Source organism: Camelus ferus, chromosome 29 (genome assembly GCF_009834535.1).
Source record: "Camelus ferus isolate YT-003-E chromosome 29, BCGSAC_Cfer_1.0, whole genome shotgun sequence".
Classification (NCBI taxonomy): Eukaryota; Metazoa; Chordata; class Mammalia; order Artiodactyla; family Camelidae; genus Camelus; species Camelus ferus.
The window spans coordinates 16,348,857-16,369,174 of NC_045724.1; the positions used below are offsets into that span (position 1 = coordinate 16,348,857).

Consider the following 20,318-nt stretch of genomic DNA (forward strand, 5'->3'; position numbering starts at 1 on the left):
ACTTTAGACTTCAGTAATGATGATAACTGCAGTGGATCAAAACCCAGCAAATATGTTTAAATCTATGAATTTGCAATAATATTAAAAATAAGAGTTGGTCACCTTGTAGATAGCAGAGGACCAATTCATTCCCCTGTAAACTAGTAAATACAGGTAAAGAATCAAGCATTTACTCTCCATGAATTGCACAACTGTTAACCAAATAAAAGATGACAAGAACTGTCTAAGATGGTATTCAAACGAATGGGGAAAAAAAAGAATTAGAGTATCACCATTTTGTAACCCAACAAATTAATATATGTACACATTAAACATCAACAACTAACATCACAAAGAGAGAGAAATCATGATATTATGTGCCTTCAAAGTCTTGCCCCAGTCGCTGGGTCTAGCTGCCAATTTGCAGGAAATACAGAGGAAAAAGGAAAATATTGAACTGAACATGAATATGCAACCAGATAATCCAGGCTGTGGGAAACTCTTCTGGTCAATTAGCTTGGGCTCCTCAACAGATAAACAGTGAGAAAAAGAAACAGATAAAAAGGAAATCTGTAGACTTAAGTACACATTGAGTTTTTGGGGTTTTTTTAATTGGCAAAACTAAACTGTGGTGTCTAGGGATGTACCTTTGGATGTAAACTATTTAAAAAAAAAAAGAAAGTGGCCTATAAAAGTTAGGATAACGGTTACTTATGGGGGGAGGGAGAGAGTGACGACTGAACTGGAAGATGCGAAAGGGGCTTTTGGAGTGTTTGGCAGAGTTCTATTTCCTGATCTGGGTTGCAGTAACAAGGGGATTGATTTTATAATAATGTACTAAGCCATACCTTTGTTTTGTATGGGTTTTTGGTATTTGTTTTATATTACAGTGAAAAAAATCCATCATATAAATGAACAAATGGGGAACATATTATCTCTAGCTTAAAACTCTCCAATGGCTTCTCACTGTAAGTAAAATCAAATTTAAACTTCTAACTATGGCTTAGAAAACACTACATATGGCTCCTGTCTATGTTCCTACCTTATCTCCCCCACTCTCCACTCTGCTTTAAGCCACACTTGCTCTTCTTCACATCCACCAGACTAATGTCTCCCCCGGGGCCTTTACACCATCGTTCTATCTAAGACACTCATCTCCCAGATCTTTGGATAGCTCCCTTCACCATTTCACTGAGGTTTCAAGTATCACTTCAGAGAAGGTTTCCTTGATCAATGTATTTAAAACAGCTCCCTACTTCCTCACCAGTCATTCTCTATATCCTTACTCTGTTCTCCTTTCTTACTTATATTTGTCTACTTGTTATCTTCTGGGTTCTCCACTAGACTATACACTACTTGAGGGCAGAGACATGGTCTGTTTGATACTGCTTTATCTCCAACCTCCATAACAACATCCAATACATTAATAGTACAAAATAAATATTTTTAAGTGGATTAATGAATTCCCTGTACTGCTTCTCAGAGTTTTCCAACACATAGGGTTAAGGAGAGATTCCGAGGCTTTCTCCACACTTACATTCAGTGCCAAAAATGTACATTCTGGACAGCCAATAAGAATGTCAGAAAGTGACTTTTCACACCCTACCCATAGTTATACTTTATTCTTTGTTTACCAAAAAACGAACAGCACTCCAACAGAGATGACAGCCCTCCTTTAATGGACTTCCACGCAAAGACAGGTTTATCAGGTCATGCACCACCACAGTTTTCATCTATTATGTAGTTTTCCTTTGAGTATCTTTCCTTTCATAACTGGTCACATCCAAACTTAACTAATAAGTCCTACTAAGTGCCTGATCTAGAGGAAAAGGGGAAGTCAGGAGAGACACAAAATAATCCTGAAGTCCCTTCTTCCTGTTTCCCCCTTAGGATATGCTCATTAGGACCACAGCAATTATTAAGGATATATGTCTAATCAAGGAAAAAACTCAAGTTCACAGAAATAGAAAGAATATGCAAAAGAACCCAGGTACTTAGATGGGTCAATAATCCACAGAGTGGACACCAGCAGCAATTGTAACCTGGAAAAATGAAAACAAAATACAAAAAGGTGAGGGGAAGAGGAAAAGGTATCTAAGAGAAAAGCAAAGAAAACAACAAACGAATAGAAGGAAGGAAGGGAGGGAGGGAGGGAAATAGACCTCATACATTCCTAATCCTTCCAGTTTCATCAGACCAATTTTAGATTGACCCAAGTACATACCTCTGCATCTGAACAGTGGAGCTTGGCCCATTCTGTACATCTCCTTGGCCAAACTGGCCATATGCAGCCTGGCCACCAGGGGCTTGTGCTGTCGAGGCTGGAGGTGCCCCTGAAGAAGGTGGGGCTCTTGACATACCTGAGGGTAAAGGACAGAAACTAAGCGATTGGACAGTAACTGTCTCCTCCACCCTGAGCAGGGAATGCAAAGCAAGGATCAATAAGTTCAGACCTTCACTGCAGTATCACAGGCACATTATCACAGTTTGGTAATGAAAAGAACACTATCAACATGCAGCTCCAGCTCCAGCCAATTCTGAACATGAATGTCCAGCCAGAGAGCCTCCACTCTCCCAGACAGGTGTATTACAGGTGAAGCTGTAGCCAGAGCCACAAAAATGTAAGGCATTCCTGTGATCACCATACACTCTCACTCCTTCCAGGACAGTCTAATGTTCTTACCGTAGACAAAAAGTCAACTCTTTTGAGAAAAAAATCCCACTCCAGGAGTCAGAAGCTTTGGGCAGAAGTGAGAAAGATGGCACAGAAGATAGCACACTAAACTAGGCTGCAAAGAAAGGCACCTCTTGGGGAGGCAATTCTGCTAACCTCATCTTCATATATTCTACTTATCCTAACCATCTTCTTTTCATCCACTTCTAAGTGCTGACACTCCCAGTAGCACATGGCTCAGGAAAGTGTTCCCATGGGCTGGAGACTTTGTTTCTGCCCAATAGTTCAGTCAGGACAGTTCACCTGCCCTCCAACCACTGCTGCCGCCTATGTCTTCAAAAAAGCTGTACTGCATCCTTCCCACTCATCAGAGCTGCCAACAAAACTACTTCTACTACCCCCAACCATCCTTCCAACATGAAATGCAGGAAGACAGAAATCAGTTTCTGGGCACATCACTTTGGAAACGCTGCTGACCCCTGTTCAAACAATTGTTTTTCTTTTGCTCTGTCCTCAATTGGCATTACAACACTATAGAACCTGCCTGCAGGAATATGATTAATCTGAACCTGCTCACTAGCCATCAGAAAACCAAATACGTTTTCCTGTCAGTAACAAAGCTTCCTCTGAGGCAATGCCAAACTCCATTTTGATAAGCCAGGACTTGACAGATCAGAGGTGGACTCTGTCCAGTCAAAGTCCCAACCCAGAGTAAGGCTCTTCCAAAGCCCTGAGACCTAATCTCATCACTTCATAATTTTTCCTTCAAAGTCATAATTAAAACAGTAGTAACTTCATTCATTTCTCAAATCTTACCTATACCTCCTTGGGGCCTTTTTTCCCCCATATCCCTTTATGGAATTTACTCTTTTAATACGTTTGGCATACCCTGTCTTCAGATAGCCTAATCAAAGATCTACTGTCAATCATTTTTTACAAAACCCCTATGAGTCAATCTGCAGATTACTAGCTGCTGTTCTTGAAAAAGTAACATAAAAGCCAAACACTAATCCTAAGGCAGCACCAGATCAGTCTCCTCTTATTTCCTTGATATTAGAGAACATCTAAGAAGCAGAGGAAACTCAAAGGAAAAGGAATGGTATCAACAAAAAGATATGAGAGGCACCAAAAATCAGACACACAAAATCACATTTTTCATCAATGAACTAGTTCCCCATGTCCTAGAGTCAATTACAGATAGACCCATGAGTCCAATGAGAGGCATTATCAGTATACATGAGGAACAAGTGATTCCAGACAAACTTTAGGTAAAGAAATAGTGAATCTTGGTCACTGGCTCTGGAGGAGCTGTGACCACAACCCTTACAACCAGCTGTGAACAATGCAGCTAGGGAGGCGGCACAGGGTGACACCCATGGAAGGTGAACTGCCATTGAACCTGGAAGATGTGCTCTCACTAGATTCTTAAGGCAGAAATACAGTCACCTTATATAAAAACAGGGAAGGGGAGACCGCCCACAGGGCACTCAGTGACCGAAAACCAGATTCAACTGGGATTGAGGAAAATTCCAATTACCACAACTCTCTAGGCAGCTTAGATGGGGCAATACAACCCAACCTGAAGACTACTAAGTCCCCTCCTTAGCTCAAAGGAAGCTTGGAAACATACCCGGGGGAGGGGTTTGCTGATAGCCTGGTACTGGGCCATTGTAGGCTCCATAAGGAGTGGGGGCGGCTGTGGATCCTGGTTGCCCACCATAACTGGATTGATGATACCCTGGGTAGACAGGCTGGGGCTGCCCAAATGGCGGCACAGGTGGAGCTGACTGGTTAACGTTCATTATGAGAGCATCCCCGACTTGGTCTCACCTATTAGATGAGAGAGAAAAGAGAAGTTAGTCAAAATCAACTTACTAAAGAGAAAACATTATTCACAGTAGGAAGTAGAGATAGAAAAAGACTGACCTTATCAGGCAGTGATCAGCCTAATAATTCCCACACTACCACAGGATCTTTGTGATTTTCTGCCCCAGACAGTAGACAAATTGCCTCCTCAAAGTAAGGGTTTTGTTACTCTGAACCTCACGCTTTGTCACTGCCAAGAGGGTATAAATTTCAACTTCAGACAGGCACAGTGGAATGGAGCAGCAGCCTCCATTCCCCAGCGGTATGATTTCTAGTGTCTAGTCATACAAGGAGTTCTGCCACTGATGAACTACTGTGATATTACAGGTAAATGAAACAATGTTCCCAGTTTCTATTCATTCACTCTAGCATCCATTCATTCCACAAAAGTGAATACTCTCTAGTGTGCTAGTCATTTTTAATCACACAGACTACATATTCAAAACAAATCAGCTAAATTCCCTCCCCCTCAAAAGACAAATTTTAGACTAAGCAGGTAGAGAAATTACACTCTTTGGCTCAACTGCAGTAATTTAAACACTACTGCATCCCCAGTCTTCCCACCAAAAGGGTGTATGGACATTAGAATTGAAGCATTAAAATCACTAAATGTAAAGGACAGCTGAAAACTCTAGCAAGGTACCAGATTAAAACTGAGTGGAGGCCTGGCATAAAAACTTCTCACAATAACCTAGGGAAACAGTTCAAGGATCAGCTGCAAAGTTAGAGCTAATGGAAAAAGGTCATTCACCTCATCCTTCAAGCAGAGGGACTATGAGTATTCCAAATCCCAGTGCACATCTCCAACTCTCCTGTTTTTGCTTTCCTTATATGCTTGTCATGAATCTAGGCCACCACCAAAATTATTACAATCTTGCTCAGCCACAGAGGAATGAACTGGAGGGCCTTTCCAGGGTCCTTCCAAGAACAGGACTATCTGAGCACATCTGCTCTACACAGCCTGATCATTCCAATTATACTATAGACAAAAGGGGCCCAGGAAGCAGAAGTGGTCACAGCTGCTGCAGTGGAACAATGGGCCTCTCCCTTTTGCTAGGAAGGTCTATCCTGACTACAGAAAAGCTGAGCTTCTCCTGGACAAGTACTCTTTAAATTCAAAACCATCTCAGGAGCTGTTCTTTCAAATCCTAAATCTTACACAGGTCACTTACACTACTTACACAATCTTACACTATGCTTGAGAGATGTCCTTTTCCCCTTTATTTTCCTAAAGTCAGTGTGGGGGTGGGGTGGGGGAGGGAAGGAGCTTCTTCTTGAGGTAAATAATCTCCTCAAACACACCCAAGAGTTTGGAATCAGGCTCAAGTCTCGACTCCATTCTGGGTGGACAGTCAAGGGTGACAACCCAGGGGGCGGGGCAAGCGTCCTAGAACTCTGAAAGTAGTCGAGCTGTGGAGGCTGGGAGCGCCCGGGATCAAGACCGAGAAGCCAAGCTAGCTCCTCGGGCCACGATGAGAGAGAGCTGATCCACTACGCAGAATATCGAGCATCTTGCGCCCTTCAGCTGGCTCGAGGCAGGAAGCAGGAGCCGGAATCTGGGCCGGGAGGAAAGAAGGGAGGGTCTAGGACTGAACCTGGATTGTGGATGCATGAGGTAAGGGTCTCTCCCTGCGACCCGCCCCCGGGGTCCTCCCTTCCTACTCAGACTGGACCCCAATCGGGCCAGTGATACCCCGACTTCTCCTCTGCTTTCCTACCCACAAACCTCCCGATGTCACTCCTCACCCGGCTCCAGATCCAGGTTCGACTTCGTTCCTAGCGTCAACGATCCAGGCTCCACTTCCGGTTCCGAGGGGGCCGGCGCGTCGCCCCCGGAAGTTCCTCCCCCACGCTCCAGATCCACTCCTTCTGCCACGTCTGCAGTAGGGACACGCTGAGGAAACTGGGTGCCGCGCATGCGCTATTTTTCTCACCCATTATGGCCGCCCACGGGAGGCTCCGTAGGTTCTTATGCATTTCCGCTTTTTTTTCCCCCAGATGTCCCAGTAACGTTGTGGTCCCATCAGCTGAGATGCGACTGAGACGCCTAGGTCACACTATCTTTGATAACGCCCCTTCACTCCGCCTATGACATATTAGAGATCTGATATGGAGTCTTTTAGCGACTTCCTGCTGACCCTTGGACCCATTGATTTCCGTCTTCGAGGTGGTTCTCACCCGTGACCTTTACTGGTCATGAGATTGGCGGAACGCATGATGTTAAAGGGGACTAATTCTGTTTTCGCGCTTCGTGTGTTCAAGTTCTGGCTCTGCAGCTCCCTAGCTTGGGCAACTTAATCTATACCTCGGTTTCTGTCATCTGTAAAATGAAGGGAATACGAATGCCTTTCTAGTGGCTTGTTGAGAAGATGGAATTAGGTCACACAGATTGCCTGGCACCATAGTAACTGCTCAGTAAAGGTCAGCTGTTATTAGTTAACCATTTTTATACAAAGCCTTTGTTTAGATGCAGAGCTCTGCCAGAGCCTGATGATCTCTGCTCTCTGAATGTCCCCAGTCTGTTGGAAAAGCCACAGTCCCTGGAGTAATTATTACCCCATTTAATGAATAACAATAATTGTAGAGACTATTTGTAGAATTTTTAAAAATATGCATAAGCCCCACTTAATCTTTTCAATATTTTTTTAATTTAATAATTATTTTTTAAGCACTACTGTGTAGCAAGCCATATTCCTGGTTCTGGGAATACAGTAGTGAACAAAAGAAAAGTTTTTGGCCAATTTAAATAACCGATTGTTTTGCAATTATTTACACAAATGGTAAAGCTATAAAGAAAAACAAAGTAACAAAATTCAGGCTGTTGGTTACAGGGCAGGGTCGGGAGTATAATTGGGAGGAATGTACTCGAGCTTCAATATTAACTTCTATTTTTTAATATTCACACTATTCACATGGATTTGCATGGATATTCACTGTTATTTTCAAGTAGTTCATATGTATTATGTACAAGTTGCTTCAAAATGAAATTTTTTTTAGAGAAATGGGCAAAAAGCACTGGTGGATAGGAAGCATCAGATTGGTTAATCCTTCATTTCAAAGGAAAAAAATTATTAAATGGAGAATTTTATGACTCACGGGGGGGGAGTTCTTACTCTCATATTGTTCACAGTCAATATTAGTTATTCTGAGGCACAAGTGGTTCATTCATTGAAAAAAATGCACTTCTAGTCTGTGCTAAAAACTATATTAGGCATTGAGCATGTTTTAGTAAATAGACAAATTGTCCTTGTCCTCAGGTGTTTGTAGTGGAGGTCAATGTTTCTCAAACTGTGATCCTGGGATCAGCAGTATTATGATCACCTGAGAACCTGTTAGAACTACAAATTTCAGACCCACCTTAGACATACAAAGTCAGAAGTTCTGGAGGTGGGACCCAGCAAGCTATGGTTTAATAGGCCCTCCAGATAATTCCATTGCATGCTGAAGACTGAGACTCATTACTCTAGATTAGTAATTTGCCAAATTCAGCTAATATTTGTTGAGCAGCTGCCTTAGGCTAGGCCCTCTGCTAAGCACTTTCACATAATTTATCCCATTTAACTCATATCAGCACAGGAAACTGGGTATCCTCTGTCTTCCTTAAGGTTGCACTCCTAGTAAGTGGTAGAGTTCCGATTCACAGTTCCTTTAGAGACTGATATGTTGCATTTTATTGGTTTCTATATCCCTACTCTGATTCTCAATCTGGGCTGCACATTAGAATTTTTTGCAGTGCTTTTTAAAATGGCAATATCAGCTACTAGGCCAGTAAAATCAGAATCCCTAAGGCTGAGGGGCCTGAGAATGTGTGTGTGTGTATATATATATATATATATATATAATTTCATTACACATCTTCTAATCCTATACACAGTTTTATTTTAGGGAACCGGTAGCTGCAAAAGTTTTCCAGGTAATTCCAATGTGGACTCAGAGTTAATTGAAAGCCACTGATAAAACACAATGGCTTACCTGTAGCTAGCACTCGGTAGATGTTTGAATAGGAAAGGAATGGACATTTAGATACTGTGTGTACTGATGAGGTCAAGTAACTGCCCATGGTGACACAGCTAATAAATGACAGAGTAAGAATACAAGTCCAAGGTGGAGCATATAGCTCAGTGGTAGACTGTGTGCCTAGCATGCATGAGGCCCTGGGTTCAATCCCCAGTACCTCCATTTAAAATAATAAATGAATGAATAAATAAACAAACCTGATTACTTCCCCCTATGGGAAAAAAACAGTTCTGATTTTAAATTCCAAGTGCTTTCTATGACTACATCATACATCAAGGCAAACAGCATTTAGCATGCTAGCAGAACAGCTATTCCTAGAGAGTCTGAAGCCTTTAATAATTACAGCACCATAACATTATGTTTTATAAAAGAAAGAGATCTCTTAACATAGGGCATATTCATGTACTGGAAACCTAAAAATGAAGACTATTCTATTATTAACATGGGTTAGCATGTTTATGCACACCTATCTGTACCCCCTTTTCCACAACCAACTATGTATTGGAAGAGGTACTTTATTTCAGAAAACATTTATTGAGCATCTGTTAAATCAGTCATTGCTCTGTGGGCTGTTGATTGGCTGTTGCACACAGTCCTTGCCTTCAAGTTTCTCACAATCTAGGAGGGAGACAGGCCTATAAACAAACTGCAATATTGGCTGAAAAATACCACAACAGAAATATGAACAAGATACAAATTTTGCCCAGAGGAAGGAAGGATTAATTCTATAGGTAGGGAGTCAGGAGATGGGCAGGAAAGTCTCTATGAAACAGGCAACAGTTCCACTGGAGTGGGGCTGATCAGAATTCCTTTACTTTGCACCCAGCACTGCAGTGGGTAGAGATCACCATTTTGATTAACAGGTTAATACAGCAAGGGGGCAGTCTTTTCTGGGAAGGTTGCAAACTCCTGGGACAAACACAGCCCCTCCTTAGTCTGGAATTGAAGCCCCTGATGCTGTCACTTTGAAATGAGCTTTGGAGAAAAGCAATTGGGATTAGTCCATGATCCTGTCAGGGAAGGCACAGTCCCTGAGAGGATGTACATCAGTTATAGAGCCCACAGAGCTAACACTCTTGAGTCCTGAGTAAAAGGCCCATGCGGGAGAATGCGGGACAGGCGAGGGCAGTTTTCACTATAATTAGCTCTGGGAGTAATACAGCTGGGGGAGGGAAGGGAGTACAGCCGGTAACTATTTTGAGCACAGCTCCGATTGACAGGACACGTGTGCTGGACTGTACTGATCCCAGGGCCAAACTGCCTGCCTGTGGTGTGTGGTGTGGGGGGGAAGGTCTGGGGCAGCAGAAGCAGGACAGCCAGACAGGCCGGACGGGGTACCAGCGCCTCGACTTCTCTCCCTGGGACACTATCCAAACTCCGAGGGCCATAGGCCAAGCTGAGTGATGGGTGCTGAGGAGGAGGTGCTGGTCACACTGTCAGGGGGAGCCCCCTGGGGCTTTCGACTTCAGGGGGGGGCCGAGCAGAGGAAGCCCTTACAGGTGTCCAAGGTAAGGGAGAGACCCTGTATTGAGGTTTCAGGGAAAGGGTAACCCAAGGGAACTCGGGAAGTGTTACATGGTGGCTTCTGGGGGAGAAGCGGGAGGCTGTGATGAAGTGGAGTTGGGTGGCAGGTGGTCAGGGAAGCATGCTCAAGTCTGATGGGGGGAATAGAGTCTAAGCACAGGCTTCTTGGTGTGGGAAGGCAGGGGGTGGGGGAGCTATTAGAAAAGGGAATTCCTGGTTTCTGTGAGCAGATAAAAAGTAAGACTGCCTCAGTTCCCTGTGGCACCACTGGAGCAGTCCCATGGCTGGCCACAGAGTCTTTGCTCTCTTGGGTCTGTCTGTGCCTCTGCTCCAAACTCCAGGAATGTAGGGAAGGTTCTAATTTCTCTCTAACTAAACTGCTATGTGATGAGCTGAGGCTGTCTTGCCCTGCCCAGCCCAGCCCAGCCCAGCCCAGCCCTGCCCTGCCCTGCCCTGCCCATGCTTTCAGTCCTCCTCTTTCCCGGTGCCAGATCCCTTTTCTCACTAGACAAGACATTTTTAGGTGCTAAGAGGGTTATGGCAAGATCTGACCTGTCAGATGAAGTTGTTACCCTTTTGGTTTCACAGCACAGGCGTAGTTTTCCCAACTGTAAAATGTAGGTAAAAAATAGTACCTACTTCATAGATAAACTAAGTTCTAAGGATTAAATTCAATAATACATGTAGAGTGCTTAGCACTGTGACTAACATTTAGTAAGTACTCAATAAATGATAGCCACTACTACTACTAGTACTTTAACTTATGTACATGTGTGTACACACATGTCACACATATACACACACAGTCCCAATCTCCCAGAATCTGCTGGACTCCTCCAATCTGGAATACTGTTCTAAATCTTGACGCTGTAGATAATGGTGCCTAGGATTCCAAGGCCTAGCAGAGAACTATTGGCTAGTATAGATAATGCTAATGCCCTTGGAGGAAAATCTTGAGGGGATAAGACCACCGTTTCTAGTATGTACCCCCTGCTGTTTTCCTCAAGCCTCTTTCATTCAGTGCTTACCCTACCTCCCTTCATGTGATGTATTATTTCCTCCCATCTACACCTTCTTCCCTCTAGATTGGTTCCCTTAACTGCAGCCCCTTGCCCTCTCTCCACCCTTTCTTAGCCTGTAAAATAAAAATCCCTTCCATACATGGGTCCTTCCTGTCCTAACCCCTTTCATTCTGTTCCCCCTTGGAGTCCTCCCTCACCTATGGTCTCTCCTCCAACACCTTCTCAGATCCGAAGACGGAGCCAGGCTGGCAGAGCAGGACTCCGAGAGAAGGACCAGCTTTTGGCCATCAATGGGGTCTCCTGTACCAGCCTCTCTCATGCCAGTGCCATGAGCCTCATCGATGCCTCAGGGAATCAGCTTGTCCTCACCGTGCACCGGTATAGACCTCTCCCACCCTAGCCTACCTGCCTACCCCTAGTCCAGGGATTCCATCGCCTGCCTCAGCTCTATGCCTCACTGGCCTGATTTCAGCTACTAACAAGTACCCATTGCTGCTTGGAGTACAGATGTTTGGGCATGCCTCCTTGAATGTATCTGCAGTTAAGGGATGGATGTGTCACGTGGGTATTTGGGTGTGGGGGCCTACTTTGACCCCTTGCCTGTTTCTTTATCATCATATCTCTCTCTCTAAGCCCATTTCCACTCAAAGCCTGCTAAGCATATTTGCCTCCCAGTCTGTCTTCAGATCTCCATTCTTCCCAGCCCATCCATTCCACCCATATGCTAGTCTCCCCTTTCTCCTTACATCCCTCTCCCATCCCCTCCAGATCTCTGTAGCTGTCTGTCATCCAGCTCGTTTCTCAAGTTCTGTCATCTTTCCCATCCAGGGTAGAGGACGAGGGGCCTGTGAGATCTCCATCCCCTGGTGAGCGTCAGGCACTGTCACCCTTATCTCCTCTGAGTCCTGAGCCCCCTGGTGCTCCAGTTCCCCAGCCTCTTCAGCCCGGAAGCCTGCTCTCACCCCCTGACAGTGAGGCTTACTATGGAGAGACAGACAGTGATGCTGATGGCCCAGCCACCCAGGAAAAGCCTCGCCGACCCCGTCGCCGAGGCCCCACAAGGCCCACCCCTCCAGGAGCCCCACCTGATGAGGTCTACCTGTCTGACAGCCCTGCGGAGCCAGCACCTGCTGTCCTTGGCCCTCCCAGCCAGGGTGACAGCCGCGTGAGCTCCCCATCTTGGGAGGACGGGACGACTATTCAGCCATCCCCAGCTGAGGCCCTGCTGTTGCCACGTGGTCCCCTCCGGCCTGGCCCCAATCTCATCCCTATGGTGGGGCCTGTTCCCCACCCGGTGGCAGAAGATCTTACTACCACTTATGCCCAGAAGGCCAAACAAGCCAGTGAGTTCCTGAACTCCTTTTCCTTAGTCAGGATCATTCAATCTGAGCCTTATAACCTGATCTGAGCCTCCATAACCATACATTCTGCCTACCTGTTGCTTCCCTTAGATTGTAGTCTTGGGGACAGGTGGAGAAGAGTAATGAATAGGTGGGGAAAATAATAATTTTCCGGGTCCCCATTATTTTTGCTGTTTGAACTTGCATGGCAAAAAGGTACAGGTGGTTCAACCCAACCCAGGAGCAGGATAAGTAGGGAAAACAGAAAGGCACATGAACCGATGAAGGGCTTGTTTGTTGTTGTTACTATTTTGCTAGCTGTCAGATGGGGTGAGGGCAGAGTGCAGACATGGGGCAGGACAGGGATACAGGGACACCCTTCAGTGTCAATTGTAGGCATAGCATCAGAGGTGCCTTTGGCATTGTAAGTTCCATTAGAATTGCTGGGTACTGGGAGGCTATGGGATAGTCACGAGAGCCCTAGGAAGTGGTAGAGGGAGGGAACCTGGACTCCTTATCTTGGGCGAGAATGTAGGCCTGGGCAGTTCCACTTATCTCAGGCACTTTTCTATTTTTGATGTGAACTACAGGACAAGGTCTAAGAGCGAACTTTCTCCCTGTCCTAGGCCTCCCATGTCCCTCCCCTAGAAACCTGTCTTGTCACCTTGGAAATCTCAAGATTACCCCTCTAGTTCTCATGTCTCATTCCTCCTCACCACCATTCTGATTCCTAATCCATAGAATTTTGTGTCTCTAAGCCTAGAATAGGGGCTAAGGACATGACAGTTTACAGTCTGATATCCCTGAGAGTGTCCAATGTCCCACAAAGAAATTCCAGATGCATGCCCAGGATCCCACGCTTAATCCCAATTCTCATTTTAGCACCCTCTCCCTTCCCCATCATAATAATTGAGACTGTAGTTAGTGGCTCAGGGATATTTTTAGCCAAGCAGACATCATTGTCCAGTGGGGTGGTGGTTAGGGGGAGGGGAGGCAGGTGCCCATGTCCATCACACCGGGGCTTGTGGGGCAGCTGAGAGATGGGAGGGGGCCAGACTCCAAAAATAGCACAGTGAGCTCATTCAGCTGCCAGCTCTGGGGACAAGACAAAGGGGCTTTAAAAGGCATGAGGGTGGCTCAAGCTGGTCCTGCTCCAGCTAACACTGCCTTTCTCGGCATGGAGACTTTTGAGCCCATCAGCCAAGAGCCCCTCAGCCAAGCCAGCTGCGACAAAGCCCCAAGCCCAGTTCCTGAGCTCCAGGACCCCTTCTATGCAGGTACTACCCTCCCATGGCCAAGAGGGTTCTGGGATCTCGAATGGAGGGCAATACATCAACAGTGTAGGAAGGGAGGTCTTTGGGAAAAGTCTTACTCCATCATCCTCTCCTCCTTTTTGCCTTTCTCTTCCTTCTTTTCTCAGGAGTTTCACTGCCCTTTTCTCAGAATGGGCTGATGCCATGGCCACATGTCAGAGGGGTCTGTAACCACATGAGCTGTGGAAAATTCATGGAGAGAGAGAGTGTGTGTGTGTGAGAGAGAGGGAAGTGTCAGTAATCTATGAATACATGAAAGTATGTGGGAGTCTGTGGGAGATGTGAACAGCAAAGTGTATACACATGCAGCTAGTGTCAAGAAAGCTTTGATAGTAACGATTACTCACAGTGGGCCTTAGGGCTGCCGTTAAATGCTAAAATTACCTACATTATCTCACTCAATCCTCATAGCAACCCTATGAGGTAGCCATTATCATCCTCCTTTACAGATGAGGAAACTGAACTTCAGTGAGATGAAGTAACTCTCCCAAGAACCAAAAATCTGAACTGAACTATGACTCCAGTGTCTCTCATCCACAGCACTACTGTGTGGTATCAATACTGGAATGGGTGGAATGAGAGCCCTAATTAGAAAGGAGCTTGGTATCTCGAGTGGAAAGTAGATGGAATTTCAAGAATTTTTCAGGAGGAACTGGGGATCATGGATCAGAGAGTATGTGTGTCCAAGTCAGGGTCCTAGCAGCAGGGCAGCCTCTCCCATTTCCTGGCCCCACCTCCCTGGCCCCACATGGCATAGGAAGCCCTGTCCTGGCTCCCCTGAGCACACAGTTCTTGCATGCCAGCCTGGTAGTGACTGCCTGAGCTTTCCACCTGGAAGGCTTGGAAAATAGGGGGCAGCTCTTATTGTCAAAGCAGCCCACTCAACTCCCACTCCCAGCTTGTGGGAAAGGAGACTACATCTAGCTAGTGACCTTGGGATATCCTAAAGATCTGGAAGGTTACCTTGGAGACACTCTGGCTTTTCCTGCATCTCGGATCTGAGGCTGTCCCTGGCTGTGAGTAGCAGGGGTGTGAGGCACATAGGAGTGCCTTGGAATTTAGAAAGCCAATATCACCTCTAAAATTTTGTCCAAACTGTTAGTAATGAGGACTCTGCTAGGGTAATTCTGGGAAGGAAAGTCTCCTAGAGTGTGCATGTGTGTTTTTGTGTGGGCTTATGAGTATTTACACACATGTATGTGAACTGAGGTATATATAAAGTATATGGGAATGAGAGAAAAATACATATGAGAAAATATGTCCACAGTTGGCTTTCACTAGAACCATATTCTTGTTGAAATGATGTGTAGTGGGAGTTGTGTCTATGAATGTATATGATGTATATATTACATGATGGTGGCAGAATTATGAATGAAGATGCTCATTGCTAAGGATCCTTTGTGTCCTTATCATAGGGTAAGGGGTTGGAAGACAAGATAAGTCCCAAACTTTCTGAGAAGCACCCATAGTCTCTGTGGTGGGAGAAAGGAGTCCCTTCTTACCTGGGGACCTGCTTCATGTCCGTGCCTGCCATGGGAAGTGAACCCCCCTCCACCACACCACCACATTGCCAGCCAGGAATGGAGGGAAGCAGGGGAGGCATGTGTGTGGTGTGGGTTAGAGCACATCTCCAGAAGGAAAGGAGTCGAGTGGAGGGAAGAGAGGACAGGAGGAAAGCTGTGGTCAGAGTCGTGTCAGGGCAGCTAATAGACTCTGCCTTCCCTTCAACTGTCCTTGGTTTCACCTTTCACGTCCACTCTGCCCCCAAGTTAGAGGACTTTGCCACAGGCAGGGGACCTTGTGGGTCAGGCCAGTGAAAAAAATCAGAGGTGGGAGGCCTGAGGGAGCTGTCTGGGGGAGGGGGTGGGTAAAAGCCTTGGGGAATAGGGCTGGAAGATGCTCCCTAACCATTCTCCCTCCTCTCTGCAGAACTGCAACGGGCAGAGAGCCTCCAAGAGAGGAGCGTGAAGGAGGCCAAGACGAAATGTCGGACAATTGCATCCCTGCTAACCGCAGCCCCCAACCCCCACTCCAAGGGGGTGCTGATGTTTAAGAAACGTCGGCAGAGAGCCAAGAAGTACACCCTAGTGAGCTTTGGGGCTGCGGCTGGGACAGGCGCTGAAGAGGAAGAGGACGGTGTCCCTCCGACTAGTGAGTCTGAGCTGGACGAGGAGGCCTTCTCAGACGCTCGCAGCCTCACCAACCAGCCCGACTGGGACAGCCCCTACCTGGACATGGAGCTGGCAAGGCCAGGCTCAAAAGCGGCAGAGGGCCAGGGCCCGGGGCTGGGAGGGCAGCTGACTGAGGCCTCTGGGCGAGGGGCCCAACTCTTTGAACAGCAGCGCCAGCGCGCAGCCTCCAGCACCCTGGAGCTGTCCCGGGATGGTCCAGCAGCCATGCTCAACGGGCAGGGCCTGCAGTCACCACCTCGGGCACAAAGTGCTCCCCCGGAGGCGGCTATGCTCCCCCCCAGCCCTTCGCCGGCCCCTGTAGCCAGCCCCAGACCTTTCCTTCCTGGCGGTGGAGCCTCTACCCCAGCCCCAAGCATCTTTAACCGGTCAGCCAGGCCCTTTACCCCGGGCTTACAAGGCCAGCAGCGGCCAGGTACCACCTCGGTTATTTTCCGACCCCTAGCTCCCAAGAGGGCAAATGAAAGCCTGGGAGGCCTGAGCCCCGCCCCACCGCCTTTCCAGTTCTCTCAGCAGGGGACCACTCCTCTGCCCAGCTTCACGTCAGGGGTTCCCAGCCACGTGCCAGCCTCGGGTTCCCGCAGCACTTCACGCTCCTCGGGCTCCGTGACGGCCACCAGCTCCCTATACATCCCAGCCCCCAATCGTCCCGTGACGCCAGGCGGAGCCCCAGAGCCCCCCGCCCTCTCTAGCGGAGCTGCCAAGACCTCCACCGCTTCTATCTTCCTGTCCGCGCCTCTGCGACCCGCTGCGCGCCCTGAGGACGCCCGCCCCTGGCCCCGCGGCCCCTGAGCCCCCCAGCGCTCGGGAGCAGCGCATCTCTGTGCCAGCTGCTCGCACCGGCATCCTCCAGGAGGCCCGGCGTCGGGGGACCCGGAAGCAGATGTTTCGGCCTGGAAATGAGGAGACGAAGAACTCGCCCAACCCAGAGCTGCTATCGTTGGTGCAGAACCTGGATGAAAAACCCCGGGCTGCGGGCGCTGAATCTGGTCCAGAGGAGGATGCTCTGAGCCTCGGGGCTGAAGCCTGCAACTTCATGCAGCCACCAGGGGGCAGGAGTTACAAGACGTTGCCTCACGTGACACCTAAAACCCCGCCTCCAATTGCACCCAAGACCCCACCCCCTATGACTCCTAAGACTCCACCCCCAGTGGCTCCTAAGCCCCCATCTCGAGGGTTCCTCGATGGGCTAGTGAATGGGGCTGCCCCTTCAGCTGGAATCCCTGAACCACCAAGGCTTCAGGGCAGGGGTGGGGAGCTGTTTGCCAAGCGGCAGAGCCGAGCAGACAGGTATGTGGTGGAAGCTACACCTGGTCCTGGCCTTGGCCTTGGGCCCAGAAGCCCTTCTCCTACCCCCTCATTGCCCTCTTCCTGGAAATATTCACCCAACATCCGTGCCCCACCTCCTATTGCTTACAACCCACTGCTCTCACCCTTTTTCCCCCAAGCTGCCCGAACTCTCCCTAATAAAGCCCAATCCCAAGGGCCTAGGGCAACCCCCAAGCAGGGCATCAAGGCTCTGGATTTCATGCGGCACCAGCCCTACCAACTTAAAACTGCCATGTTCTGTTTTGATGAGGTTCCCCAGACTCCTGGACCCACCTCCTCAGGGCCTCCCAAAACTGCCCGAGTCCAGGAGATCCGCCGATTTTCCACTCCAGCACCCCAGCCCACTGCAGAACCCCTGGCCCCCACTGTGCTTGCCCCCCGAGCAGCCACTACATTGGATGAGCCTATCTGGAGGGCAGAGCTGGCATCAGCCCCTGTCCTTAGCCCAGCCCCTCCTCTGGAGTCTCCCAGGGGTCTTGGTACCTCTCCCAGCTCCTGTGGCTTCCAGGTAGCCAGGCCCCGGTTCTCAGCTACCAGAACAGGATTGCAGGCTCATGTATGGAGGCCTGGGGCAGGTCACCACTGAGCAGGACACAGCTCCCAGGACCAAGGGGTGGTGGAACATCCAGTTCCTAATGTTGCTTCTCCTACCTATCCCACCCCCACTCTCAGGCATCTGGAGGCTAAATTGCCTCCTGCCAGAGATAGTTTTGGAGTTGGTGTCCCATCCCCCAGCTTCCTCCTGGCTCCCAGTCTCCCTGCTGTTTTCCAACCTATGATCTCTGCTTTGGTGTCTGTGCTTCTCTTTTTCTCTATAGTTCCTTGCCTGGATCTCTGTCTTTATCTCTAGGTCTCTCCACCTACACTCCTCCACTGGTCTTTATTTCTCTATATTTGTGTTTTTTTCTCTGTGGGTCTCATTTTAACATTCAGTGAGAAACACACAGATGTTATCACTGAGACCTCAGACAAGAAGCTCACCATCAGACAGGCAGCAAAGGGACTGAACTGACCCCTGTTTGCATTAAGTTGCTCGCTGCTCCTCGCTCTTTTTCCCAAGCTTGGTTGGCTATACCTAGGTGCGTGTGTGTACGTGTGTGTGTGTGTGTGTACAAGTGTGTGCATGTGCACAGATGTGCTCTTCTGGGCAAGAACAAGAGGAGAGGTAGAGACCCAATCTGGGTTTTGCCCTTGTACTGATGGAAGAAGGGTCAGCTGTCCCCACATGGATTGCCTGGTGGGGAGAAAGATTCACTAGAGTTAAAGACCATCATCTGTAGCAGATGTAGAGCATTTTGTGAAACTCATGGAGGATGAGGAGACTTGAAGGGCCAGGGCAGTTTGTATGGGTTGAGTTACACCAGCTAGACCAGGAACAGAACTAAGAATGCTGTTCCTCAGGATTTCAGAAAGTTAGCAACTCAAGAGGCCCATGCTGAGCAACAAAGCATCCAGGAAGTGAAAAAAAAATTTTCCTCTGAGAATAAACAAATCATTGGCTTTATTGTCCCATGACTCTAAGCTAGAAAGGAAGGTGACTAGAGCCATGATGTGGAAAGTGAGGTAGAAACCAGGAGCAGACCAGAAGTGAATGACATTGATTGGGCCACAGAGAGGAACATGGTGAGGGAGAGTGCAGTGTTGGCAGAGTAAAATTGGGGAATAAGAAACCAACTGTGTACACAAGGAGAGTTGGGGGAAATTTTGAGGGAGAAGAATGTATTTGTTAGAGTGAAGGGGGATGATGGTGGAGGGATGTGTGTGTGCCGAGTGTTGAGAGAACGGGTGGTATCTGTGCTGCCTCCCTTGAGTCTGTCCCTCTGTCTTCTGCAGCTTGTCATAACTACCTGGGAAAGGGCAAGGAAGCAGCCAGAGCCAAAAACCTCTTTTTAAGTTCTACCCCATCCCTCAAACCCTAGCTCGTGTTCCTTTCCAGCTTCAGGTCCTGATCACTGACCCTAGAGGGGTCCGGACTCCCCTAGAGGGATCCGGACTCCCCTCTCACCATGGCCACCACCAGTCACGTTTGTTGCTTGATCTGGAAATTGATCATTTCCTTTGCATACCGGGTGTGAGTCATAGTACTTTGGTTTGTGCACAAGAATAAACTTATGCTCCCTACCTTCTGTTGTCATCTCTTCAAGCTTTATACCTAAATCCTGGTCTCCCCTTCATCTCTCCTTCACTCCCCTGATATCCTGATTCCTGATCTCTCTCCATTCCTGCCTTTTACGTTTCACCCTTTTGCCCTTCACCCCCTGATATTTTGCTCTTCTCCTGCTGCAGTGCAGCCCCTCCCCTGGTTTCCTCTCTCCACATTCTCAATTTGGATTCTCCCCTTCTCCATCTTCTGTGCCATACTTCTCAGACAAGGCTTCAGCTTACCAAACCAAGAGAAGTCAGAAAGGCCCTCTGAGCCTTTTGCCATCAACACTTCCCCAAGTCCCTGGAGAAGATGAAGGGAAAGCAATGACTGAAGGTGAAGGTTGTGTGAGAGAGAGAAGGAGAGAGAGGGTGGATCAGTGTGAACTGAGACTAATAAAAAAGAGAAAGCACTGGGAAGACAGGCTAGAATTAGACTTCAGTGAAGGAAAGTGCCATTGCTCCAATTTTACCAGCAGGGGGCATATTTGTGCCAATAACCAGGCCCATGTCCCTGATTCTCCCAAATACACAGCCTCTCAGAGCTCCAAAGAAAGGGTCAGACAGCCTAGGCTAAATATTCTGTCTCTTATCTACCCGGTACTCAATCATAGGAGACCAAAATTTTTGTTTGTTTTTGTTGTTTTTGAGGGAAAGATGGTAGTAATGATGAAATCACCTTTGCTACTTATGGTTTTTCATTGAATTGTTTTTCTGAGTTAGGGGGAGTGGAGAAAGAGGACAAAAGATGAGGGATCTGGAGGCTAAACTGGTCTGGGCAGAGGGGAGCAGGGTGACTTTTCAGCCCCTAACCTGAACTTGTAAAGTTCAGGAAGGGAAAGGGGTGGAGTGGAGAAGAGTAGAGAGCTTACAGTGGGACAGAAAGGTATTCTGGGAGCTACAAAAGCCACTTTCTTTACAGC

At 47.7% G+C, this 20,318-nt stretch overlaps 2 protein-coding genes across 5 annotated transcripts in view; one reads left to right on the top strand and one right to left on the bottom strand.

The window, feature by feature from the left end:
• Window positions 1-20,318, bottom strand: part of SEC24C (SEC24 homolog C, COPII coat complex component) — a 48,475-nt gene that overhangs the window by 17,130 nt on the left and 11,027 nt on the right. For 2 of the 4 annotated variants that reach the window (XM_014557658.2, XM_006173410.3), the window contains exons 3-5: window positions 6,266-6,397; window positions 4,284-4,483; window positions 2,204-2,339 (exon numbers count right to left, since the gene is read on the bottom strand). In XM_014557658.2, coding sequence (XP_014413144.1) covers window positions 2,204-2,339; window positions 4,284-4,455 — 308 coding nt within the window. In that variant the 5' untranslated portion in view covers window positions 4,456-4,483; window positions 6,266-6,397. Of the gene's footprint in view, window positions 1-2,203; window positions 2,340-4,283; window positions 4,484-4,579; window positions 4,703-5,821; window positions 6,076-6,265; window positions 6,398-20,318 lie in introns of those variants that run through there. The other 2 variants (XM_032470125.1, XM_014557661.2) reach the window with 2 other exon arrangements.
• On the top strand, window positions 9,788-19,375 carry SYNPO2L (synaptopodin 2 like). The gene is given in 5 exon segments (XM_032470126.1): window positions 9,788-10,044; window positions 11,309-11,460; window positions 11,911-12,425; window positions 15,665-16,686; window positions 16,688-19,375. Coding segments are annotated over 5 exon segments (2,946 nt in total). The 5' UTR covers window positions 9,788-9,939; the 3' UTR covers window positions 17,840-19,375.